The sequence below is a fragment of the Cavia porcellus genome, unplaced genomic scaffold (assembly GCF_034190915.1).
Source record: "Cavia porcellus strain 051 isolate PalLab524CR breed Dunkin Hartley unplaced genomic scaffold, mCavPor4.1 scaffold_14, whole genome shotgun sequence".
Taxonomy (NCBI): domain Eukaryota; kingdom Metazoa; phylum Chordata; class Mammalia; order Rodentia; family Caviidae; genus Cavia; species Cavia porcellus.
Window position 1 is genome coordinate 36785369 of NW_026947497.1, and position 27532 is coordinate 36812900.

General features: G+C 42.0%; 1 protein-coding gene and 1 long non-coding RNA gene across 5 annotated transcripts in view; one reads left to right on the forward strand and one right to left on the reverse strand.

Annotated features, from left to right (window-relative positions):
* Window positions 1–25956, forward strand: part of Slc10a7 (solute carrier family 10 member 7) — a 241857-nt gene extending 215901 nt beyond the window's left edge. For 3 of the 4 annotated variants that reach the window (XM_013160396.3, XM_013160398.3, XM_003476840.5), the window contains 2 exons: window positions 21159–21304; window positions 23470–25956. In XM_013160396.3, coding sequence (XP_013015850.1) covers window positions 21159–21304; window positions 23470–23499 — 176 coding nt within the window. In that variant the 3' untranslated portion in view covers window positions 23500–25956. Of the gene's footprint in view, window positions 1–309; window positions 17678–21158; window positions 21305–23469 lie in introns of those variants that run through there. The other variant, XM_063260808.1, reaches the window with a different exon arrangement.
* Window positions 13772–27532, reverse strand: LOC134478695 (uncharacterized). The gene is made up of 3 exons (XR_010051477.1): window positions 27467–27532; window positions 23063–23179; window positions 13772–13956 (listed from the first exon to the last, which is right to left on the reverse strand). It is a non-coding gene; the product is annotated as an uncharacterized LOC134478695 (long non-coding RNA).

Genomic DNA, 27532 nt, shown 5'->3' on the forward strand with positions numbered 1-27532 from the left:
AGTGGGCCTTACAAATTCTGTTTATTATTATACCCAGTATTTGTATTTAAGAACAAATCCCTGTCAGTCAAGTGGTATCCAGGTAACTAATGAACCAAAGATGAGAATTCTTGCTTAATAAGCTTCCTGAAAATTCTCTTGATATACACCTTTGGTTTATTTTACTGTTTTTGCTTTTGCCCTATCTTAGTCCCTTCCAAGAACCTGCATTTATGCACATGCTGAATTTGATTCATTGCTTTTATTAGTGCATTTGCCATTGATTGATTAGTTCTTCGTATTAGTACTTTTTCTATTGATTGATTGCAGATGAAGTGACTATTTGACCTTTAATTATGAGGCTTCCTATTGAAAATGACATTGAGCTATGGCTTCACATAATCCATCTGGAAAGCCTGACATGATGCCATTCCCTGGAGTTCATTCAGTAAGAAAGAAGAGGCTTAAAGGAAGCGCAGGGCTATCACTGTGCTTCATCTAAAACAATACTACTGGGCTTGTATGCTACACTCTATAGTTTGACTTAGTATAAGAGGCAGTTTTGTATTTTGTCAAGACAGTATCCCTTGCTGTGGGTTTCCATAAAAGCCATGAATTCTTTCAGATTATATTGTAGTTGAGTAACAGTACTTGTATAATAACAAAAAGATATTTTACATAGCAGAGTTTTAAGAATAGCTTGTATCCTAATTACAAATGTCTCAGTGCACAGTCAATAGATTTCATCAAGAAGAAACCTTGATCCAAGATATTCCATGGACTTTATCTTTTTCCCTTGAGTATTCAAGTCACTTTGTTTGTCTGGAATTTCAATATATTGAAAATTTTCTCACTATACCTAGAAACATAATGTTTCAGGATATGTAACATCCTTAAATGAAGCACATATTTATGTTTTTAATAGTTTTAAGTACCAGAATCAAAGTACATAATCTCAGAGCATGGCAGAGGGAACTCACTATTGGTGACCATTAATGATATTCCCAGTTTTTCTTAGTTGGAAAATTATTTCTTTTTTTTAATTGGTATATGTTTGTGACATATAATGAATATATTCATTTGGGAGTATTGGTACATAAACATAATTGCCTCTTGATCAAGTGCGTGCTATTTAAATTTTAAATACAGCATTATGATTGGTGCTTACTAGAAGTTCAGCATGTTTTGCCCTTTACAGACATTTGTGTAAGGACCCAGCCATGGCATTTGTTCTTCATGTTGTTCATGCTTTATTATGGATCTGTGGTCACAGCTGAACAGTGACAAGCAACTATGCATTAAGCTAAAGTACCTTTTGGGTAGATAAAGGATTCAGGAAAAACAATGATACTTGATTCTGGTCTGGATCCAGATTCCAATTATTTCATTGAAAACTGGAAGAAACCAGTTGACTACTATAGGTCTGGTGTCCCCACCTGTACAGTCAGACGATACACAACTAATAACTTGAGATTTCTTCCAGTTTTAAGTTCCTGTGAATCTATGACTGATATTTCTGCACTGTGAAATAATGGTTTCTTTATTGTGTATGCAAACCAAAGGTGTTCTTGAAAGGCACATTTGTGTAAACAGTGTCACAAGTATCACCACAAAGGAAATATGAATGCTGCTGCCTCCTAAAAATGTTTAAAAATACTTTCACATTCTCCAGAGAATGTCATAGGAGAAATATAATCTTAGAAGATCTTTTTGTTTTCAATTGGAAATTTTCAAAGAATGTTAAAAGATGATAATACCGTTTGGGTTGAAAATATCATTTAATAATATTTGGGTCATTTTCTCAAAATAAAATGGAATTAAAATATGAAAGCTAATCTGTGATCCTATTAGAGTGTAAAGATTACCTTAATAAAACTACCCAATACCTACCTGGACAGCACTTTTTAAAAAGCACTTTACCCATAAACAACCTTGAATTATTATCAAGTCAGTAATTATCTTATTTGGATATGGAAAATGAAAGCATTGGAAAAATTGTTAAATTTATTCCAGATGTTATAACTAAGAGAAACTAGAATTCAGACCTCTTAACTTCAGAAATGTAAATGATTAGAGGATATAAAAGCCTTTAAAAACCAAAAAAAGTCCTAAGTGGTTCCAATTGTTGTGAATGTGACATGTCGGCTTGTGTTTGAATTGTTTCATTAATTGTTTAAAAAGAAAATTACTTCTGAATACATTGCTGCTTTAAGACAGTTTCAAAATATTTAACATCTATAAAAATATATTTCCATGTGGCCCAGTCATAAACTGGCATTTGTTTCTTATATTGCTTTCCTGTAAACAAAAATTTATATCCTATTTTATGAGGATCTTGGCAAGCCAGCCTTACCTTCCATGAGACGTGCACTCCATTGTTGCCAATGAAGAGCCACTGTGCTGTTGACAATGGACTGACTGTTAAAGTAGAAATCCAGAGAACAGAATACTCTGGAGTATAGTCATAAATGTATTTCTGTCCTGCAGGTTGCCTCTGCCTAGAGCTGTGAAAGGAAAGCCCGTACGGGGCCTCTGCCATTTGACAGATTCTTAAAATTGTCACTGAGATTATAGACCCAGTAGATTTTACCACTGTGTAAAGAGAAGTAAAGGTGCATCATTTAATGTTTATTTAATGCTATTTTTGGTCCAATAAAAAAAAGAAAGAGATGTAGTTTCTCTAACAAAGTGATACACTTAGGTTTCACAGAGGTTTGTGGACTATTTGGTTTTAGATTTCTAATTCTGCAACTGATATCTGAAAATCACTGCTAGTATATCTAGATTTTGTGATCAAACTTTAGGGAGACCCAAAGGTTGCAGATAGAAAGTAGTAAAGGTAATATAACTTATTTGAAGCATTCCCAGCCTAACCATTAAGTACTGTTCATTTTAAGGATTTACCAGATATTTACCTAGAAGACCGACACCCTGGTGTGCCATATTTCTCCTCTCCTCCCATGCTATACCAGGAACTGCCAAATTTTTAAACCACAATCTACATCTATAAATATATTTTACAGTGCAATTCAGAATTGATTTTTGCAGCTCACTAATGGTCTGAAAACATGCTTTACATCTTGCCTAAGAAGGTTTCATGCTTTCCTCAGATAGTTACCATGTAGCTTCTGGATTCAACTCTCCCCTTTTTACTGATCTTCAACCCAAATCTCTGATTAAAAAAATAATAATAACAGAAGTAAATTGTGACTTGCTGTCATTCCTGAGTTAAGTAATGGAACTTACATAACAGTTTTTATACCTTTTGTTGTTTTATCCAACATGTTCCTAAAACTAATCATAAGAGCTAACATTACTAGGATAGTTAATACACAAACACTGTGCTAAGGACTTGTTTTATGAAGTAATTCACTTTATTAAAGAACTTTGGTGTTGACCATATAGTGATCCTGTGTATATTAAGACCTCGACACCAGGAACAGCCATTTGCTCTAATAGAAATTCCCACTGGTGTGTTCAGTAACCAGTTCAATCAGAAAAGAAATACTCCAGGGGCAGCTACAACAAATACTTTTGTTATCCATCCTTCTGTCAATTAGAGAGTTATGATGATCATAATGATTTTAGAAACAAGTTTTGATTGGTCAAATAGCTGACCTGTTACTTTGCATGATAAACATCATAAATGGTCCTCACTGATACCTGAACTGCCTAAAAACTTTAAGAATACTTCCACTTGTTCAAAGCATCTAGCAAATCCGAAACCAGGCATGTAAAATCCTCAGGAATGTAGTGGCGTTTGATACCTCCAGGTTCTGTGTTCATCCAGTGTAAGGAGGAGCTATGGTTGCCTGGGGCTGATTGCTAGGGTCACTGGTTGTTCCAGAATGTGGCTGTTTATGGGCCTCAAGACAGGACTCATGGGAGGTGCTAGAGAGCACCTGAAAAGTCAGAGGTCGGACTGCCACTTTTCAGGATAGGCTGCATCAATTACCTTTGTGCATGACTGCTAACACATATTAAGTTAAATTAAACCAGCCCTGGACATTGGCAGCTCCCTTTCATTAAAACCTGGCCAGGTTGTGGAGCCAGCCTTCACTACCTTAAACATGTTTTGGCCACAGTGCATTATCTGGGAGTTGTCCACCAGCTCACATCACTCCCACAGTCACCTCAGATAAGGAAAGTGAGGTTCAAAATGACTAATAACTTGCCAAGTCACATGACTCCACTCCAACCACTTAGCCACAGTGCTAAGCCTCAGGAAAGTACCCAGAAAGCCCTGTTCTTCAAAACCTCTCAGTCCAGGGGGCCACTGACTGGGAAGCATTTGGATTGGATGATGGCCAGGGCCTTCTAGGTCTGTCATTGGATAATTCTCTAATTTTGAAGCAGTTATGTAATTAGCTATAGAATCTTGGGCCCTTCACATGGACACCATAAAATTAGCTATTCCCCAAAGGACAGGTGTCAAGATTATAACAAATTGGTTGCTTAAAAATTAAAAGTAGAGGCTGGGGATTTAGCTCAGCAGCATAAGCGCCTGCCTTGCAAGTGTGTGGTTGTGAGTTCGATCCCCGGTACTGATAAAATAGAAAAAGACAAAAAAAAAAAAAATTTTAAAGTAACCAAATAGAATATAGAATTGTTTTAGTTACTTTTCTCTTATTGCTGAGACAAAATGCCTGATGCTGAAACTAAGGAAGGAAAGGTTTATTTAGTTCACGGTTTGTGGAGGTTCCAGTCTGTAATCAGCAGGCTCCAAGGCAGGGTGGTCTGGTAGACAGGCCATAATGGTGGCAGAAGACAGCAAAAGCAACAAGAGTGAAAAGGGGGAGAGCAAGCCTGTTCTCCTCCCTTATATTGTAAGCAGAGTACCCCACACACACCCGCAGAGCTGGTGCAGGCAGCACTTATGGAACCTCTGCCCTCCTCCCGCACAGGACAGGATGTTTCCAAAGGGAGGACCCAGACCCTGCTGAGTCCCTTAGTTTAAGCTTCCAAACTTCTCAAGTTGATACAGTGAGTCAACCATAGCAAGAGTCTCAGCTCAGGCCTACTGATTGAGAATGTTTAAGGACAAGACTAGAAACACACATTTGATAAGAGCATTTTACACATTAAAGTGTGAAAGCTAGCACATTGGATACCCCAGGCTCACTCACCTCCAAAGGTGCTGGCTCATGAACCCAGGTGTTTTCAGGAGTGTGTGACCTAGCAGGATCTTCACTCAGGGTCTGTAAAAGTGCTTTTTGATGACAGTGGAAACCAGTTTGAATCTACCTTGGACAGGTGGTGGTTTTATATTAGCTTGGCCCTGGTATACCCTGCTTTCAGATACTTTTTGGCCCATCAGTCAAAAGTATTTAGAAAATAAATGCTCATGACACACTAATAATACTGTATAAAGATAAATAAAGAATAAAAGCTTTAAAAAAAAAAAAAAAAAAAAAAAACTAGGCCTGGACCTAGATTCCGAAAATGTCCTCCTTCCTCGTTCACGGTTTTAGTGTGGAAGCCTGGCACCAGTTATACTAATCTGTAGGGGAACTCCCGTATGTTTGCCTAACCTCAGACATCCTTTTGAGTTCTTTGGGTCTATGGTTCAACCACAGCGTGTGAGTTGGAAGGGGGCCAGTCCTTCATAAAGCATGATCCAAACAGAAGAACAGTGTCTGTGTCATGCCATCTCTCACTGCTGAAGACAGGGTCATTTTCTTCCTGGGAGGCAGAGTAACAGTGAAGCTTAGTTAAAATAATTTCAGAATGCCTGCTATTCTAAGATAGCTACCCATTATCCATATATATAATTTTTTGAAAACTCTCACAAAGCACAAATGATGTAAATGGATTGGCAAAGGAAATCGGAGTCAGGACTGCTGCCTTCTAGAAGTCAGAGTAGTGTCCAGAGCACTCATACCCAGACAACAGTGCAGAGGTCTGGGCGGCCGCAGGCAGCAGGGCTCTGCTCCTGCTGCATCTTCAGCAGCTGCCACGCTCACTTCAGAAGGACTCAGGCCTCGTCCTAAATGTTTTAAGGCCAAGCCCCTTCCCTGGCCAGTCTGTAGATTACTAATTGGAGCTAAACAATACTTTCTCATTATTCTACTCACTTAATAATGATAACAATGACAGTAAGAGCCCTAACAGGTATCACAGGGGATGGAGGCTGCTCTGTGCCAGACACTGTACTGAGCATCTCACATACACCGTCTCACTTGAACTCCAGACCATTTTGAGATAGTTATTGCAACCTCACCTTGAGCAGATGCAGAAACTGAAGGTTTCTCAGGTAAGATCACCAGTGATGGTGAACATGTGACACGCATGCCACAGCAGGCTGGTATCAGTGAACGTTCACCATCTCTAACCTAGTTGGTAGATGGCACAGTCAGGATTTTACCCCAGTTCTCCAACATCAAAGTCCATGTTTGGGGATGGGAAGAGTGGTAGAGTGTTTGCCGGGCTTGTGCAAGGCCCTTGGTTCAATCCCCAGCATCAGTAATGAATTAATTAAACAAGCCCAGGTCCCTTCTCTCGTACCACCAGTCCTCTGGAAATAGCTGAGTCTCAATTACCTCTGGAAATAGCTCAGTCTGAGTGATGGAGCAGCGGCAAGAGGGGCCAAGTGTTTCCGTGTTTCACCTTCACCACAGCTGAGCTCTACCTGCAGTTGTTACCCTAGAGCTTAGTGCCAAAGAGATGTGGAAAATCTCACACCTTATACAGTGGCCCCTCAAACTATATAACCACTGTCACTGTACTGCTTCATATCAGCTCCCAGTGTCAGAAGCTTTTCATTCCATACTTTTCTATCTGTTTCAAACTAAAATACACCCTGCCATAGCCAAAACCTGCCCTGCTCTGCAGAGATGACCTGTACACATTAGTGATCAAGTCATGTTCCCTAAGTATATACTTCTCAGAGAAATTTCATAAGGGGTAAAGAGACTATTGTCTATTGTCTGTTTCTATTGTCCTACTCTGGTCCTTTCTGATAAGGCTTTGCCATAGTCAGGACAGCCAGCAATCACCTGCTTCCCAAGACTTCTTATTCATCAGCACATTCAATGTCAGTTGCAGAGGGGTTTATTATTAATATGTAGACAGTTTGCCTCCAGAAGTACTAAAACGTTCACCACAACAATACATGTTTACTGTGTACGAAGTGAAGACTGTCACCCAGGAGACTCCACTTGAAGTTCTGTCCCTCCATCTCAGCATACAAGCAGAGACGGGTGAATGGCAATCCTCCTTCCAGAGTTGTAGTACTCTAAGTATTTATTTGGTCATGTCTCTTCCTAGAAGTTCCCCTAATTGAGCCAGGCATTATTAAACAGGTTGTATTTAATGACATCCAGCTCCAAAAATAAACTTGCAGCTGGAGCATGGGGGACACACAACCCTCTTCATTTCCATCTATACCCACATCCAAACAAGCCCAGTCAGCAATAAAAGATAGTTACCCATTGTTTAAAGCTGTGGGATTCACAGTAGGTTATTGACAAGTCATACTGAGAGCAGGAAGAGACAAACACTGGACACAAGTTGAAAGATGGTTGAGCCCTAGGAAGCCAGCAGGCTTGAGATTGTCATCTATAAAAAACGGAGCACAGCCGTGATATTGCAAGGGTGGTGCATCCCTCAGCTGCTTTGCAACAAGTTTTATTTTTAAGAGGATAATGAAAAGATGCCTTTAAAACAGAGTCTAGTTGTTTCATTCATTCATTGGATGAACAAATATATATTTGATGCCCACTGTGTGCCAGGCCCTTTCTAGACCCCAAAGGTACAATCACCCCCTTTATTTTTTATTTTGAGGCAGGGTCTCGCCAAGTTGCCTAGGTAGGACTTGAACTTGCAGTTCTCCTTGGGATAAGCAGACAAAACTTTGGGTACATGGTAGGCCAGATGTTGGTATTAGGGAGAGAAACAAAACCTGGAAAGAGAATAGGGTACCTCAGTGAAAGTAGGAAGGTTTTGAGTTCCAGGGCATATTGGATGAAAGACCTAAAGGAAAGGGGGAGCAAACATGTGAATGTTTAGGGGAAAGAGATTCTAATCAGCGGGTCCATAGAAGAAGATAAAGGATCCAAAGCATGAGTGTGCTTAGCATGTTGGAGAAGGAAAGGAGGCCAGCATTTATGGAACAGAATGCAAATTAGAGCTGGAGCAGATGGGTAGAAGATCATGAGCAGAGGTGGGGGCCTACAACACTCAGGCCCAGTTGACCACTGAAAGTACTTTCCCTTTAAGAGGGTCTTCAATGGACAAGTGACAAATCACACTTCTTCTAAGGAATCCCTGTGGCTTCCCTTACGAATAGATGGGATTGTGTGGGTGGAATGATGCAGCAGAGGAGAATCAGTAATCTATGTAAAAGGTTTTAAATCCAGACAAGAGTGTAGGGTGGTTTATTCAAAAGTGTTACAAGTGTAAGAAGTGAGAAGCCTTTTAGTCCGGCTATAGTTTTACAACAGAAGCTGCCGAGGAAGTGGACCTGTATGTAAGTGTGATGGTTGATGCACTGCTTCAACTTGAGAAGTTTGAGAACCAAGTAACTCAGCAGTTCTACATCCTAGAATGTAGAGGACATGCCCTGGAGTGGCTGTTTACCCTCTAGGGTGTTGTAATGGTTGATTTCATTGTGTCAACTTGAGAAGTAGAAAAGTTTAACTAAGTGACTCAGCAGGGTGCCAGGATTCTCACTTTGTAAACATCCTGAGCCTGTGCAAGAGGAGGGCACTGAAATGTGGGAGTGTTACACCTGCCCTAGGACTGGTAGCCTAAATCCAATATAAGTGAGGAAAACAAGCTTCCTTTCTCCACTTTTTTGCTCTTGTCATTTTTGCTGTTTTCCACCACCATGAATTATTACCTTTCTGCCATGCCACCCTTCTTTGGAGCCAGCTGATTATGGACTGAAACCTTCACAAACTGTGAGCTAAATAAACTTTTCCTTTCTTAACTTGTGGGTATCAAGTATTTTGTCTCAGCAATGAGAGAAAAGTAATAAAGACAGTGAGAGAAAAAGAGGAATAAAAGAAGTCTAGTCTGAAGGCTGGAAGGATGGAGTTTCTTCTATTGGAATAGGGAAGGCTGCAGAGGAGCAGATTTCTGTGGTAGAAAAAGGATGTGGCAGCATATCAGAAATTCAGTTTTGGACATTTTAAGCTTGAGGTTCCTTCCCATATGCAGTAGAGTCTGGAACTCTGGTCCAGGCTGGAGTTTTCAGCCTATAGATACTATTTTAAGGTATTGGACGGGATGGTATCGCTCAGGGCCTGGGCAGATACAGGAAGCTGAGAACCTGAGATTCCCCAGAGCATAGAGAGGTTGGGGAATTATTTTGCTAATAAAATGATACAAAAGTCTAAGTCAGCCAGACATGCACACATCCAGCCTTGCAGGCCCATATTTTACTCCTGTCTCACAAGGTAGAAGTGAGCATTAAATCAGACAGTAGACATGAAGACACTCTGCAATGCTGAAAGACAGTGCTGGCATTTATTTGGTTCTTGTTATATGCTGGGCATTGCCAGGCACTCAGTTGCTTTACTTCCTGTGATCTTCATGATTGGCCTGCAGAACAGTTAGGATTGCTCGGAAGTCACGCCTCGAGAGGTCATATAAGTCATCCCTGTTTGCACAGTGAATAAATGGCAGAGGTGGGACACAGTGCCGGTCTATGTCGAGTTCTCTTGCTGTACCACGTAGCATACTTGGTTCATCACTCATACTTACCTGGTCATTTTCCAGGACCCCTCCCCAACACCCAGGAGTGTCCTTTCAGGACAGACCTGGGCTGATAGTCTTTGTTTTGCTCAAACCCAGAAAAGAATAAAAACCAGGAGGCAAGGTTGAGCTACATCCCCGGCCCTTTTTATTATTTCTTTAATTTTGAGACAGTCTTGCTATGTTACCCAGGCTAGCCTCAAAGTCACAATCTTTCAGCCCTCCAAGTAGCTGGGATTACAGGTGTGTGCTACTATACCTTGCCAGGCTCATAATTTTCAAAAACTACTCAGCAGTTCAAATGTGCAGTGGAGTCCAAGAATCACCACATTAGACTCATCCACTAGATTTGTAAGCATGCATGTGCCATTCTGTCCCAAAAATAATGCAGGATGAAATTTTGTCCACCAATTTGTTAGCAGAGTTGCCCATTAGTTTCAACTTGTTTTTGAAAATAAGAATTATGTGCTTATGAGTTGATATGTTTAAGTATTCAAAAAAGAAAACAAGAGATTAGAAAATTGTCCTTATTTCCAGAACAGACTTCTAGGGTTTTAAGTTCTTTCTTTCTCTAAAAGTCTTCTAAATGAGTTATTTTCTTTCCATTTTTATATCATTGAAGCCAAATGAAGGTGGGGAGTGGATTTTCAGATATTATCTACCCAAGGTGAACCTCAGAATCCTGACTCAGCCTTTGTAAGAGAGCTAAGTCTTAAGAGCAGGTAACTCTAATCTTTACTCCTCAAATCAAAGCTACCATGTTCTCATATGTCAGAAGTTTCTTCTAAAATGTTTATTCCCCATAAACACAGTCCCAGCAAGAGGAAAATTGCTACCAGAAGATGATTTAAGGTCACATTCATACATAAAAAAAAAGTATACCAAAAATAGCTAGCGTAAATTTGGGTCACACCTTACATTCACCATTTAACCACAATTAAGACATTTTGTAGAAATTCCACTGTCAGGTGATAGGATTATTGCTATAACATTCTAGGAAAAACTGAAATGTAAGTGGTAGAGGGGGGATTGGTGAGCGCTCGTGTCACACTCACAGTTTCTCTCCACCTCAAAATTAGAAAGATTCAAGTGCTTTTCTCCAGTTGCATAAAAAGACATCTAAAAATCTCTCTGCAATGCAGCAAGGATTTCCAGAACTAACCAGATGGGGCCAGTTCTGTGCTGGTGACCACATTAAATTTAGTCATAACCTTGTGTTTTTTTTTGTCACATGAAATTCTCATTCTCTTTTTAATGGTGTCACAGCTTGTGAGTGTGAACATTAGCCAGATTTTGTCTTTAGAAGACTCACAACTCTTCGTTCACAACTTAGAAAAGGAAGAAAGTAATGTCACTCCTTCCCACCCACCCTCTTTCCGTAAACATGGCAGCTTCTCCAGGAAGACGGAGCCAGTATTTGAATGAAAGCTTCACTGCTCACTTCTTTAATGCATTCCTGAATTCCCTGTCTGGTAATTACTCCTGTAACACTGTCAGACAGGTGAGGGTGTACCTAATCTTCTGAGGCAGCAACCTTCAATTGGTAGAGTTAAATGTTTCATTGTCAGCATCTGGTGAGCAGGCTTGGGCCATTCATTAAACATCTTTCCCAATCAGAACATACCTGTTTCAAAACAGAAATGTCACCAGCTGCTCATTTTGGTCTTTTCTTGTGTCTTTATTTACATAAGCCATTCAGTGAAGTGGTAGGATTACAGCCCAGGTAATTGAAAGCTGAAACACAATCTTTAATTTTCCTAGTGGGCTAAAAATGGTTATGAACCAAACTTCATTCAAAGGAGGCAAAGGCTGCCAGACGTAAGTACCTTTATGGATAGAAGCCCTTATTTTCTTTTCAGACCTTCTTGGATAAACACTATTTTCCTCCCATTTTAATCCTCCATTATTCTATGATGTTATAATCAAGCATCCCTGTTCCAGGGTTCTAAGGAGACTCACAAATTACCACTTCCGTCACAGAGCTGGAGAAGAGCACAGGCTCTAGGGGCAGCCAGGCTGTGTCCCAGCTGCATCCTGTTCCTGGCTGCGTGGGGCCCAGAACAGACCAAATTTTTTACTTTTCTGCTGCCTCTGTTTTCTCACTTAAAAAACAGGGATAACACTGGTAGCTTTCCCACATGGTGGATTTGAGGAGTGAACAAGTCAGTTCTTGGGCACCCTCAGAACAGTGCCTGGTACAGAGTAGGCACTGTGTAAGTATTCGCTACAGTCACTGTCCTGACTGAACAACAACCCGTAAAGAGCAAAACCTTCCGTGGCGGCAGCCTCTAGGCCCAGGTCAGGTGTGCCTGCCAAAAGACTGAGGCAAAATGCTGCTTTCTTTTTTTCCACAAGGTCTTTATTACTGGAAGAAAGATTGTTCCTTTCTCTTCATAATGGCCTTCGCCATCTAGCTTATAACATTATTGATTACTTTTCCTCCTTTTTCAGATCTAATTTTTTTTCTGAATAAAAGAATCTTTTTTAGTTCCAATTTTAAAGATGAGGGAAGGCTAGGTCTTTCAGGAAAATGTTACATCAACACCTATTTAGCAGAGCTTGATAATTCCTGAGTACACTTGTAAGAAAAACGGCTTTCAACTTTTCCTAGTTGTAGAGGGAGAAGCATCTGGAGGACAGGCCTGAGACTCCGTAGGAATCCAGCCCTTTGGGGACAGCAGAGCATCTGGATCCAGTTGTCTGCAGGATATTCGGCTGACATCTCCTGTGTGGATTTTAGTGTCCCTTTTGCTCTCAGATGCTAGTTATAGAGATAACCACTTTCCAAGCTTCAAGGGGCAGACATGAGAATTCCATTTGTGCAATCTCTTAGGGTGGTATAAGATTGCCCTGTTTTCCTGCCACAAGTTCAGCTGAGTGGTTTTGCTAGAGCTGCTGCCGATGACTCTGTGTCCAGTGATTTGGAAATGCTCAGCTTTCATGGATCCCGTGAACCCAGTCATTGGCCATTGACACAGTCCCCAGAGAGTTCTAATTACTTATCATTTAGTCTGCACTTCATCTTGGATGACTCTTTGTGTGAAAAGAACGAAAATGTATTCCTCTGTGTCTCATAAAGCAACAGTAGAGGTCTTGATTCTGTGGTGAATCATACCAAAGAAAATACAGCAGGAGTTTCCAGTTAGGATGGAATGCTGAGAAAAACAGGGATGCATGTAAAATGTAAATCACTGATATTACATTAAAATACTTTAGAAAATTTGAGCCAATAACCAGCCATTTAGATGACGGCAGGGGAATTAGCTCAAGGCAGGCAATCTGTGACTTCCTGTGCCCTTTTCAAGCGGCTCACCATAAAGTTCCCTTTGACGGCCTTTGGAAAGATCCAGAAGGTTTGGCGGGAGCTGCCATAGCCAGGACTGCAACCAAAACGGAGTTCTCGGGATCATCTATTATAAACACCTCCTTAAAAGGCAAGGCCAATTGACAGCAAGCCAGGTCATATTCACCAACCTGGAAGTAACTGGCCTTTCTTTTTATTCCTTCCAAGAGAAAATTTAGAATAACCAATTACTTGATGGATGAATTTTGCCCAGCAACTTTTTTCCTGGATAGCCGTGCTATATTGTATCTCTGCCCTGTGCCATGATTTTGTTACATCGGGAACCTGCCATTCACCTGGCATCCATATTGTGCCCTCCACTTGCTCTCCCTAGCACAGAAGACCCAGGTGTGCTCCTTACAGGCACGGGGCTTGTCCGTATATTCACTGTATCCAGAAGAGTGTCTAATACATAATGGGTGAGCATTAACTATATACCAGACATTGTGTATGACTTATTTCATCAACTTTTTATTTCAATAATGGGTCCATTAGCGATGTGAAAATTGAGTTCAAATAATTTGCACAACCAGCATCCCACTGGTAGAAAAAAATACACATGTTCCAGGCTTCTTAAAGCTTCACTCCATAGCCTCATCCCATAGCCACTATTACTACCAAAAACTAGCCTGATTAGGCCCTCAGGAGAGCCTTTCCTAGCCAAATTTTAAAATCGTGACTGTACCTTTTGATGGCCCATTTCAGACCCCAGAGACTGCATTTAATTGCCTGTTTGTTTGATGTTGGATGGATCACGGAGTTTGACTTCCTGTGACTGTTTTGTCTCTGAAAAGGAGGCGTGCGTGTGTATACACACCGTGTGATAAGTAAGGGGATGCAGAAGCTGGTGTGTAATAGCGTCCACAAAGGGTAGCTGTGGTTCTCAGACAGCAGCTGGCTCCTTGGATTATGCTCCTAGATCATCCTCCCTGATGAATCTGAAAGGCAAATATGAGCTTTTCTGAGATTCCCCAGGAGTAAGAGAATTCAAATAACAATGAGTGGGACATTTGGGTAGTAAACTTATGGATGTTTCTAACTAAGAACAAACTAAACAAAAGTGGGAAATCACCATGGCAACTTAGAGAGAAGTAGCTAGATTCCAGAGCAGCCAGCAGCTCCCTCCAGAACTCAATGAAACTGAGACAGCGCTTCAATGGAAAACAAGTCATGTGAATTCAGGCGAATGAATCTTTGAAAGACAGGAAATGAGCCAGGTGATTGGAGGATACTATCTTTTAGCTAAGGAAGAAAGCCAGTGGAATATTAGACTTCAAAACACAGTGTTCTTTAATACATTTTCTCTCTTAGCCCACGCATTCTGTACTGATTTCAAATTATGTGTTGTTGGTCCATGCAGTTTCTTTCTTTTCTGCCTGCCATATCAAATGTACTTCTGCCTTATGAAATGTATTCATACCTTTCCCAAAAGGGCACGTATGAGTGCGTTCTCCGTAAAGCCTTGTGAAAAAACTAGTATTTGTTCTACACCCTGTCCTCTTCAGCCTAGGAAAGGTTAGCACTTAGTCTTTCAACAATCCGTCATTTGTGTCTGGAGCACTGACCCGTGCTTCGCTGTTGCAGTTTTTATAGAAAGATACACTTTGCCTGCAATCAAAGGAAACCAAAATCTAGATGAGCGAAAACAATGGCAACATAAATCAAATTCTAAATTATGGAAGAATGTTGTGATTCCTCAAGAGACAAAGAAGTTAGTAGGGAGTTAATATCTCCTCGTTGTGGAGAAAAATGTAACACAGCTTCTGTGAACAAGAAGAGTGCTAGGCCTGAGCCAGGGACAGCAGTTGCCATTGAAAAGTTTGATTTAAAGGAGTCAACTTAGCGCTTAAAAGTGAGTTTGACTGGGGTACGATTGTGCCTCTGCCAGCCCAGGTGTCTGAGTTAGGCAAGCTGCTGGGACTGCCCTAAGCCTCAGTTTCCTCCTGTTCAAAGGAGAAGTTGCACCTGCTTCGCAGATCTGTTGTAAGGACTAAATGCTTACGGAACATGCTGCCGTGCCGAGCTGAACACACGTGCATTAGGACTTAGAAAATGGTGGTAGCAGTCATTTTTTTTTTTTTTTACTAGAGTTGAGGTAGAAGATTTGATGAATGGGCCTAGAAAGTCACTGCAGTTCTTGAGCAAGGTATGCCTTTAATTAATGTGGTTTTGGGGAAGATTAATCTGGCTGTGGTTTGTAGGATTGATGAGGCGACAGAAAGTCTTATCAGGAGCCCAGAAGTGTGATCTTGGCTTGATTTTTATAAAAGACTGAATTAGGAAGATGGCAGTGAAGACTGAGAGGAAAGGAGAAAGGGAAATGAAGAAAAAGTCTATAGAATCTGATGACTCGATCTCACTGTGTGAAGACAAAAGAGTTTGTCACAGATTGTCCTCAAGCGTTGAGTTGTTGAAGCTTGGTAAGCCCCTGACACCGGGGTTTGCTCGCCCAGAAGACACTGGAAAGCTGATGTGTTTGATGCAAGAGCTGCTAGAAAGCAGCAGCCAGTACCCTGGGGACCTTGTCTGTGTTCTCCTCGTGTCCCAGGAGCCTGCCCCGTAACTGACAGGAGAGGCCCAACACGCATTTTTGAGTGAATGAATGAATGAATGAATGATTGAGACACTGTGCACTCACAAGTACTGTATGAAAGCTCTGTGGTGTTGAGTGGATGATTATATTGTGAACAGTGAGCCAACCTTCAGTGAGGGGTAAAAAGTCCATATTTAATCTAGGAAGAAAAATATCTATTTCTCAAGAAAAAATAAAAACTGTCCATCCAACAGAAAGTAGTCACTGTTGAAACTTGAACACAGATACAAAGGGAATTTTCTAATTCAGAGAACATAAAATAAACATATTTAAAATGCAGGGGCAGGAGGCGGGGAGCTTGTTCTTGTATGTATTGTTTTAGTGTCCCCATCCTGGGTACAGGATAAAAGAAAATCCTTACGTGCTTGTTAGAAGAAGAAAGCTCTTACTTGAAGTTTCTACTTGGCAGATGTCAGTTGAAAGCTCTGCTTATGGAATATGCTGCGGTGTCAAACTCTGTTGGATAATTTTAGACGAATGTGTCATGTGTGACATGGAAATATGGCACGCTGTACATTAGTGATTTCCCAAGTGTTTGGATCAGGTAGTAATGTGCTGGGAAAGTGCTCTTCATCTACCCACACGGTGTACTTGTAGAGCGATGGGGAAATGCTTTTGGTGGAAATTACTTTAGTCAGAAAAAGAATCCATTTACAATATGTGCCTTCTAACATCTTTCAGACAATGCATTGTATTAAAGAGGCATTTTTGATTAATGTTTTATAAACATTTTTCAGCATGACAGCTTAAAGTCCCTGTAAAATTGTAAATGCGTGCGTAGTGTTCACTTCCATAAAGTCAAATGCCATCTCATAAAGTCTGGTTGAATCCTGTCAACCATGGTGACATAGAATCAGTACCAGGGAGCATTAAAATTAATTTCCTTCATTTGTATTACTGCAGTGATAGCAAGATGAAAAGAAGCCTATATTTAAATTTTGCTCTAAAAAGAAAACTCTTTCTAGTAAGTTTGTTTGGGTTTTTAAGTTATTGCTCTTTTTCCTAATTAATGAATGTAGTAAAAAGTGGGTAATAGACTGCAGAGTGACTTTATGATGGGATCTGGAAAAAAAATGCAAATCTGTTCATTCAACACACTCCTTTTGAACACCTACTGTATGTGCAAAGATAAATAAAAGTTGCTGGCCCTAAAGTTTACGGCTTGGTGCAGGAGACGCCAAGATACTGGTTATAACAAGTACAGCACATTCAGGGATAGAATTGGTATAAGCGTGGAAGAGAAAGCAGCTGCGGGCTAGTCTTGACCACTTGGCCTGGCTTCTTAGAGGAGTCAACCCAAGAACCAAGGGCTAAAGAACATGGAGGGAAAAGAGTGTGTTACGGATTGAGACCTGGTGGTCACCTTAACGCCAGCTGGATTACATCAGCATGCAATGAGTGAAGATGCTCCACCTGAGGAGGGTTGCCAGGATAAATAGGTGGAGAAGAAGGGAGGTGTTGAAGGGTTGAGGCGTTAAGGAGGTATTGTGGGTTCTCCTACAAGTAGCTGTCTGAGCTGCTGGTTCTCCTGGAGAAGCTTTGGTCCTCACATCAAGCACTGCTTCCTGGCTCCGGAGGGGAAGATATGTGCTGCTTGGTCTCCAGGATGAACTTGTCACGCTGCTTCCTGGCACATACCCGACTGGGCTTGTCGGAGGAGGAGCTCGGGGCCTCAGTGTCGCTGAGGACAGCTGTGGTGCCTTTCAGGACAGCCCCGCTCTTTGTTGAGTGTGACTTCTTGGCTCCAGTGTAGAATCCTTATCCCACTAGCACAGCTGCTTCATCCTGCTGGAATAGACTTTCTGGCTTCCACCAGTGACCCTTGGGTCTTCCTGGCACGAATCCATAAAAGAGACTGGTGTGAGTCCTTCTTGTGGGCTCTGGACTTCCAGTTGGACTCGTGGAGGCGTTGTTTTGAGCTCTGGGTTTTTATCTGGACTCGTGGGACATTGCCGTGGGGTTTAGACTCTTGACTAAATAATCTATGTCTTTGGTGTTGCGGATAGATTTCCTGCATTTTCCGGTGTTAACTTCCGGTGACCATTATAAAAATATTATAAACTCCATGTCCTGATCTGAATTGTTCTCTGTGTACAACCCCTGACTACAACAGGGTGGGTGACACACATCCTAAGGTGCAAGCGCAGAGAGGCCAGGCAGGGTGTGGACAGCCATAGATGGAAGAGACGGTACTAGTGCTGGAGTGCAGAGGTTAGACCACTGAGTTCCCGTGCCACCAAGAAGACTCTGCCATGTTGTAAACTCCTGATCATCAGATCTGCGCTTCAGAGTGTTCACCGTAATGGTAGAGTGGGAAACAACACAGATGGCTCAAACCTAAGCACCGAGAGCCTGGTTTGGGGACAGTCTGGGAGGGGCAGCTGATGGTGCCCTGAAGGGAGCACCAGGCACAGAGGTGTGAGTACACTAAGGCGCCCAGTGAGTCCCTCAGGGCAGGATGTGTTAGTTTTCCATGACTGTGACAAAATACTCAAGATATTCAAGAAGGTAATACAGGCACACAAAGTGGTGGGGAGAGATTCCTCTTTCATTGGACTGATGTCCTCACAGCTACAAGTCATCACAGATCCTCTCTCTCTTTCAAGTAAGGCAAACGATTGTAAAGGGCAAAGTAGGGAAAGGGTCTGTCAGGAAAACAGAATGTCCCCTTTTGAGACGGGAATTGGCTCAGCATTGTTGGAAAAGTGGAAGGGGAAAGGAGCCATGAGGAAACAAGAGGAAGAGCTGCAGGGAGGGCCTGGAGCCCGGGAGAGGAGGAGGGTTATACCTAGACGAGCAGAGGGCCTGGCGGTGCAGGGCCTCTGTCTGGGAGGAGGAGCACTGGCGCTGGGGACTCCGAGGGGCTGCTGTTGGCAAGAAGCAGCAACACTACAAGGAACCGCACCCTCCCCTACCTTCTTCCTCTCCTGCCTCAGCTGACCAGAAGAATGAGGGTCACAGAACGCAAGATGAGAGAGAAGAGCTGCTGCTGCCAGAAGAGAGCTCCAGGCAGTTGGCATTTGGTCCGAAGAAGAGCGGGGACCCTGGCACACTATAAGCTTCTTTGCTCTTTTTTTTTTTTTTTTTTTTTTTTTAAACTTTTTATCGGTACCAGGGATCGAACTCACGACTGCCTGCTTGCAAGGCAGGTGCTTATGCCGCTGAGCTAAATCCCCAGCCCCAACACTATAAGCTTCTTAAAGGCCAAGCCTTGCTTGCATCTAAATCTGTGACTTCATGGCATTATGGAGGCAGCCCGGCAGTCACCTCACGTCTCACCCAGCCAGAGGCTCAGAGCGTGGTGACCCTGAAGAGGGCCAGCATGAGGGCAGCAAGGAGAACGAGTTCCCAAAGGACTGCTGACCTCCAGAGCTGATCACCAACCCGGCCCTCATCTGCTTCCCACCGCAGTGCCCGGCCCCCTCCTTTCCAAACTGCCCTTGCGCAGAGAGGACACCTGGCGCTGCGGCGCACCTGCCGCGCTTGGGGCTCCCCAGGGAAGGCTGCCTGACCTCCAGGCTCTCGAGCTCCTCAGCGGAATGGCAAATGCAGTGGTTTTCACGGATCTCTGGGTTATCATGAGGAGCAGGTGAGTCGGTATGGAGCAGAGCAGGACACAGTAAGCACTCGGTACATACTGAGCGTGACAGCCCGTGCTCTTTGCCACGTGCTTCATCACATGAAGGTGGCTTTGTGATGTGCTCACATTTAGATGTCTTGTGTAGTGCGCGGTGGCTTCTTGGTTTACCTGTTGTAGCAGCAGCACCTGGCTCTGTCTATGGCTTCTCCTCAGAGCCTGTTTGAGCTTGTAGAGAATGACACAGTGCAGATTCCTAGCCAAAAACGGGGAACCTGGTTATTTAGCCTAGCAACCAAAATCTTTGAGTTTAGGGTCAGAAAACCATTCTAGGACAAATACCCGCCATGTTTCTGTCACTTCCTCCCTTTAGCTTCCCTTTTACTGTGCCCCATTCAGTTTCTTAATGTCATCCCTTTGGGCCAAGGAATGAACAATTTTTTTTTCTGATATTGGGAATCTAACTCAGGGCCTCACACTTGCCAGGCAGGGACTGTGCCCCTGAGCTACATTCCTGGATCTATGAATAATGTTTTTGAAAATGGAGTAAGTCCAGATCTTAATATTGTTCCATTATAATAACTTCTCAAGACTTCCCCGTCAGATTCTACTTTTCAATAGTAAGTGGATTGTTAAAAGCTTTTTATGTAATAAAAAAAAGGAATTTTCACATCTCGTTGGTTTTTTTAAAATACACATTGATGTGCAGACAGAAACTGCACAAAAATCTAAACCTACTTCGGAAGCTCTGAGAGAGTGTATGTTGGGAAGAGTTAAGTGTTTTCAGTTTATGACACTGATATGTGAGGCTGTGAAAAAGCACGCAGCCATGAAACAAAGTTTTGCATAAAGGTTTGAAATGTATTGCAAAGTCAAAATAACTGGAAAAGCTGAGCCTTTCTCACCCTGTTATAATAAAAAGTTATTTATACACCTTCATCACGCACACTTAGGAGCTCAGGTCCTTGTCACAGGAAACACACAGAGAGCCCGGCTGTTGAAACTCCAGCTGGAAAAGCTGACACACGTACACGGCAGTTCTGAAGACCAGGGCTGTACTAAAACAATTGGTAAGAACGGGCAAACTGCTGTCAGCACTCAAGAGCCATGTTCTGTGGCAGCTGCTTGCAGAAAACCATGCACACCCTGCCTTTTTGAATAGATTGGTAGACTCACAAAGTAGTGTTCATTTATTTGGGCTCCATCAAGACTCTCGCTGAGTTTGAACCTTCAGAACTAATTCTACAATTCACCTGCCATACGCAAATTCGTATGAGCTTTGCGTGGTGATTGGAAAGTACTTTGAGATCCTTGATCAAAAGAGGGTGTGCAGGGCTGGAGTTAGTCCGGTGATGTAGCTGGTGTGCTTAGTACACCTGAAGTCCTGGATTCAATCCCCAGCACCAGAGAGACATTGGCAGGCACACAGAGACAGGCAGACACTAAATGAATGAACGAATGATGAATGAATGAATATGCAAAGATCCTATCGATGTTCCTGTGACTAAAGGACCTCTTCCTGCAGCAGTGTGTACCGTGGTATCTTACCAACTCCTGAAAGTGAGCTTTGGGACTTTAAAAAGGTATCACACTGGCCTCCCCGAAGACCATCACATTGTCTCACCACTGCATAAGAAGAGATCCATCTTCAATTTCTACTCACCAGTATTTTTCAACCTTCTTAAAGAGTCCCCGTTACACACAGACTCCCCTCTTTCAGATGAATGGACATTTATTGGTGCCCTTGAATCCTTTCCACATTCATGTTTTAGACTCAGCTCAGAGCCTTCTGTATTGAAAGGAAGAGAGGTTTGTTGATTTATTTGAGACTTTCCCATTTCAGTTCTGTGCGTTCACATGGGGAAATACAGTAATAACCTATTCCAAAGTTCTGGTTTTCATAGAACAGGTCTTTACCTTGACAACAGCCTGAATTTGCCTCTGGGTTTTCTGTTTTCTTCGTTCACCAGGAATTCCAATGCTGAAGATAGTGTTTGCGGGCCATGAGCACCTCTCGCTAATATCCGTGCCCCTGCTCATCTACCACCCAGCGCAGATCCTCCTGGGGAGCGTGCTGGTGCCGACCATCAAGTCCTGGATGGTGTCAAGGCAGAAGGTGAGGCTCCAGAAAGACCTCACTTGAATCCAGATTGGATCAGAACGTCATTCTTGCATCTGGACTCTGTATGCTCCAGCTTTTGCTAGTACAATGTAACTGAATACATAAGAATAGGGCATTGACACATTTCAATTTAAACAGAAGAACTGGATGTTAAATGTTTTAAATTCACGTAAGAGGCAGTTATACTTCGGCTGTAGTTGTTAAGTTCTCCTTTTGATGCTGTCATATTGAAGGGTGTATTCCATGGGTGTCCAAGACGGGCTCACTGCCTGCTTGGGCACACCGTCTCTGCCCTACCTCACCCTTCATCTGTGTCCAGACCTCCCGTGCCTTTCTCAACACCTAGGCTTACCTAGGATGCTCACTTCAGTTGTACTTTTCAAAAAGCATAATCTCTTTGTACAGCAAAACTATGTGTGTTAAATAAGCTCAGTAGCAAAGGAGCCCACGCATTACTGCTTTCACGACACTTAGTGTGGAAATTCCTTACACGTTAGATCTCTGGATTTATCAACCGAAGCAAAGTAAGCCAGTGAGTCAAAGAAGTCTCCATGATAGAACATGATATCACCAGGGAGCTGGCCCCTTCCCAGTGGCGTGGCCTGAGCAACACTTACATTTTCCTGTACGTGAGCAGTAACTGTTACCAGATGTGTGAGAAGGAGAGACATCTGAGACAAGCCATCCTGTGTCATGTCCCCAGTGTCTCATACACAGAGGCCCACAGTGGGCCCACTGAGCTGTGTGTGCTAAGCCAGTGCCATCCTTGACTTGGTTCTGGATGTGTACCTGACCCAGCTGCCTGGATTGGAGCTTACCTGCTGTGGTGTTCAGAGCAAACTTTGCTGACCCATTTTACAGATTAGGAAGTGAGCTCAGAGAGTTGAGGTCCTGAGCATGACTTAGCTGGTGCTCGATGTAGGACTTGGGAACCCTGATTCCTTTGATGTCCCCAACACTGCAATGACACCCCCAGATACAAATATCATTTTTAGAAGGCTCATGTAGTGCTCTAAGATTCAATTTAAAACATTTAGCTGGCCCCCTGTATTCACTGGGCTTGTATTCAATTATCAAACCAAATGGTAGTGAGCCCTTTTCTATATCAGGCTCTGCAATTTATACTCAGAGTTAGCAGCAGAGTGGTTTAGCATCCTCTCTCTTTTACTATTCATCCACTTGAAAATTCTCTTAACATTTATGTTTATTTTTATCAGTGTCTATGTACTTGGTCACTCAGAATTTATAAATTTTCACAAAAGATGGAAAAACTGTTTGAAAATGCTAATACTCTTATCAACAAAATGCACTCAGAGTGAACCGCAAGTTAAGTGCTTTTTTTTCGTTTGAGGAGTTTCAAAGCTCTAAGATTTATTCTATAGAACAACAGAAGCATTTTCAAAAGGGAGCCTAAACTGGACAACACTGTTATTTTTCCCTTTGCATAGTCTAACTTAGAATAATCAAGAAGGCCTGGAATTTTTGACCACTAAAATAAATACAAAGAATTTATCCTTGCAGGCTTCTCTGATTTGCAAACAACACTATTGGGACCCAGAGCCACCATCTAGTACAGAGCAGAACTACATGAGTAGCCAGGACAGACTGGGGGAGAAGACAAAGTGCTGGCCAGGGAGGTGGGCAGGTAAATCTGTGTCCACAGGTTTGGCCTAGTGATTATATGACGCATCTGTGTGGGCCCATCAGTCAGCTTTCCCTTACTGTAACAAACACCTGAGATGATCTACTTACAGAAAGTTGACTTGGCTTACAATTTGGGAGGTTTCAGTCCATAATCAGTTGGCTCTGTTGTTTTGGGCACAATATACGATGGCAGCATATAATAGATCAGAACCACTGAACCCATACCTGGGAGGCAAAAAAGAGAAAGAGGAAGAGACCAAGGTTGCACAAGCCCCTCTGAGAGTTTCATCCGAGACCAGAACACCCCACAGAGTCTTGTAAATGTGCCAACACCTCCCAGTAGCACCACGCTGGGAACTCCACCTTTAACTCATGAGTCTTCGGGGAAGAATCCAGATCCAAATTAGTGGACCTCTCCTTCCTCAAGAAGTGTAAATTCTCTGGCGTTAACCAATGCTTACACTTTGCTCGTAGACACTGAGTAACTCTGACCAACCCGTTTCCGTTTCTTTCAGGGAGTGAAGTTGACAAGGCCAACAGTATAACCGAGGAGGTGCACTTCCCGTAGCCGTGTATATATGTACAGGACTGTACATAGCACACCATTCTGAAGACTTGTACTTGTGAATGTTGCTTCGATGCATATTTTTATTTTTTTACAGAAAAATATGATGTACCTGTTTAAGTGCCTTAAAGTTTATTCAACAAGAGTGTAATTTCCAAAACATAACTCTGCTGGTTACTGCTAGGGTGGTACAGTATTTTGGAGTTAATTTCTTTGTTCCCGATGCAGAAAACAGTCCTACAAAGGACCAAAAGCTACCGTACCTTCCCTGTGTCGTCACCTTTTGTGCAGACTCTGTAACAGTTACTGTAATCTTTGAAATGAGGTCACACCATCAGGAAAATGCCCTTCCAGTGACAGTGAAAATTTCCAAAGTTTTCTTCATGCATATTTTGATTCACTGTGTGATTCTGTTTTCTACAACTGTGACATGCCTCTTATCAACTCAGCAGGGGTCATGGGTAGAATCGATGCTGAGAAGCGTGAGGTATCTCTGCATTCCTTGACATCTTTTTTTTTAGACACATTCCTTCAAATAGTTTCCATACAGAAAGTCTTCAGTCCCATCATAAGAAACTCTGGTGTTGTCTTAAATTTATTATAAGCTGCTTCAAAGGAAGGGCCTGATGTCTGAGTTATGAGTGAAGTAACTATGTGAAGTTTTGAGGTAAACTAAGGAACTTGGTTTTCAGGGTTTTTAATTATATCTCAGTATGTTTTTATTCTTTTGTCTGTAATTTCTTTCTTACTTGCTTATCTACCACCCTCAATACTTACAATTGCCAAAGTGAGACACACACAAACATTACAATCAGTCTAAGAACAGCAGCAATTAATGAATATTCACATTCCACAATACAGGCTCCTCTTCTGTGATTCTTCTGTTGCACAGATGTGCTGAGCACTTTCCAAATTTCCCCTCTGGTGAGAACAGCCTGTCACAACTTTGAATTAAGCACACTTGAGACATTTGAGACCATTTTTTCCCTAGATTTGATAAATGTTTGCAGCACTCTTTAAAAAGTCAAAATCGTATTGTGCTTATGAATTTAGGTCACGAATGCAAGCAAATGTTACACAGACACACTCTGCCTAGCCAGATGGAAAGAAAAACTGGCACAAAAAAAGACAAGACCATTCATTAGCCAGAATATTAAGTATAATTTGTCCCCAGCTGGGCATCGGTTTTCTTGTAAAGAAGTCTCCAGTGTTCACTGTTACTGTGGCTGGAAGAAGGCTCAGTGGACCCAAGCAGAGAATGAAGCAATACCCAGGGGTAAGGGAGCGCTTTCTCGGCACGGCCAGCTCTCCTGACCTTCCTCATGTCCTTGATCTGACACAGGATACGGCATCCTGGGTGTCACGGAGGCCACACTGCACCCTCAGGACCTGCCGTCCTTGTCACTGGTATGCAGACAACAAAAGTCCACTCCTTCAGAACTTACTAAGTTTATCGGTAGTGTAAATTTGTATTATTGTTACAACTGGATCTTGTGTTTTGTTACTTGTGATACGTTTCTATGTCATTGAACCACATCAGTCTCACAGGAGTCCTAAGGTTAGTACCAGGACCTGTAAAAACCTACTCTAAACAGGCTGTAATATGCAGTGGCTGAGAATTAGTGTCTAAAACTACAGTAATGTTTCTTTTTGCTTTTCATGCTTATCTGTAGAACACAGGAAAAAGTTTTCATGTTTTGTTCCTGCAAGCTGTTTTGTTCCTTGAGTTTTAGAGTAAATGGAAATGTCCAAGCCGTCATAAAAATCCCTTTCCCTTTTTATCTGAATATAGATTTTCTTTTCAACTTATCTACCTCTCTTGTCTAACACCTACACTAGGTGTGATATGGGATAAGTTTCACCTGAAAATGCTATGGTAACATTCTGTCTTTTGCTTTAATGTGTTTTATTTTCAAATAATCCTTATGTGGTGCATTTTGGTGGCTTTGGTGATATGTTTGTATCTTTTTTAACACAAATGTTATAGCATATTTTTCCATAAAGAACAGGAAATAAAATTTATTTTTAATTCATGTTTATTGGGATTTAATTACTCAGATCTTAAAATGTTTTTATGTTTATGCACTGTCAAGCTGTTCTATGCATTTGTTTTGTCCAAGTGTATTTATAAAAGAAATAAATTATGTTTACTCATTTTCCCACCTGGATTTTTTTTAGAAGGTTGTTAGGAAACTTGATTTTTTAAAGGGATATAATGTTGATCTTTAACACATTGTAAGTTTTTAAAGTTTTGTTTTTTAAAATGCTTCCCTATTCTGTTTAAATTAACATACCTCTGGTGATGTTCAGTGTTTATGCTAAATACCAAATGTTTTCAAAAGGATGGTTAAGTAATGAAGTAGATTATTTATGATGAATGGAAGAGGAAAATCATTCTATGATTAAACAAAGAAATTCTGAAGAAATCCCAAAAGAATCTGTGGCTTATTTTTAACCCAATTTCAAGTGCACTCATTACACCTTCCAAGTATTCCAAGAATCACTGTGACATTGTTCCATCATTTGTGGGAAAATAAATATAGACCTCTCTCCTAGATATCCAGACCTCCCCGACTGTATAATGTTAAAATCCAGACATAGCCCTGCATTTTTATTAGAGATTTCTTTCTTTTGCATTGGAATTAAGAATCAAAAAAGAAACATACAGATTTTAGCTACCATTGCCATATTTTTGAATAATACAAAAAAGTTTTTCACATGCCTTTGCCAAGTACTCTGCCTCTTTGATGAGGATGTTATTTTGCGTAGACTTTCATACTTTTGTGCTCTTAGTTCTTTGAGACAAGGTCTCAGCAGGTCAGGCAATCCCTGAACTTGCTATGTAGCTTACATTGACTTCAAACTCACAGCAATCCTCCTGCCTCAGCCTCTTGAGTTCCTGGATTACAGGTGTGCACAACCAAGTCCCGATGCCTTCAACTCTTGTCTTCGCACTCTGACAGAAATTCTCACCTCCCCAGGAGGCTTTCTCGGCTTCCTACCCAGGGCTAGATTTGGCCCTCAAGTTATCTTAAACCTTGTATGTCCTAATCATTGGTTAATATTTCTGTCTCCTTTGTGTGCTGCTAAACTCCGTTTTTGTTATCTACTCCACCAGATACAAGGCTTAGAGTAATAGCACACACACACACACACACAAATCCACAAAAATGAATGGATTTTCCAAACTGTGGTCTTAATAGGTAAGATGTGAACCTTCAAAAAATTAAGAGTTTTCCCTCCCCATAGATCATTGTTAATTTACGAGTAAAATGCCCCCCCCCAATACTTTTCCTATCCTGAATAAAACCATGATGCTGGCTGGTGCTCCTCATAGAAATGCATCACTGCCTACCTGTGCAAACATGAATTCTCTAAGGCAAGAGCGCAGGTGGGTGTGCAAACGGCTTTCATCCTGTACACTCAGACAGCAGGATAAACCCTCAGTAATTCAGGTTCAGTCAGATTCGGTGACTGAGTGAAGATATTATTTCCTTACAAAAATTCTGATGCACTACAAAGCTAGGCAAAAAACCATCAACAGTTTATGTGCTGTATACAGAACACACAGAAAGTCTGCTAAGAGGGTTCTTTCACTGATCTTGTTTACGCTGTACAACAGTCTTTCTCAAATGCAAATAAAACACTCATTTAAAGCAAAAAGATCCTGACCCTGGAGTGCTTCCCTTCGGCTGGATCATGAGGGACTCTGTCCTGAACGCTAAGTGCTGTCGTGCGGAAGGTTGGCTGCGGCCAGGGTGACAGTCAAGGGCATGGACTCAGCCCAAGGCGCTCACGCGGGAGGAGCCCCACGGGCATCCCCGCCCTCTGCCCCACGAGGTCAGCTCTCTGCAGTGCATGCCACTTCCCAGAGTGCAGTGCAGCTCCCTTTCCTGCCAGGACCTCTGCGGGACCCTGGACGCAGCGAACCCCTAGGTTGTACAAACCTCAAACTAAACAGCACAGTCGTCAAGCCTGCTCCAGGAACCCGGATCCGGACTCCGGAAGTCCCC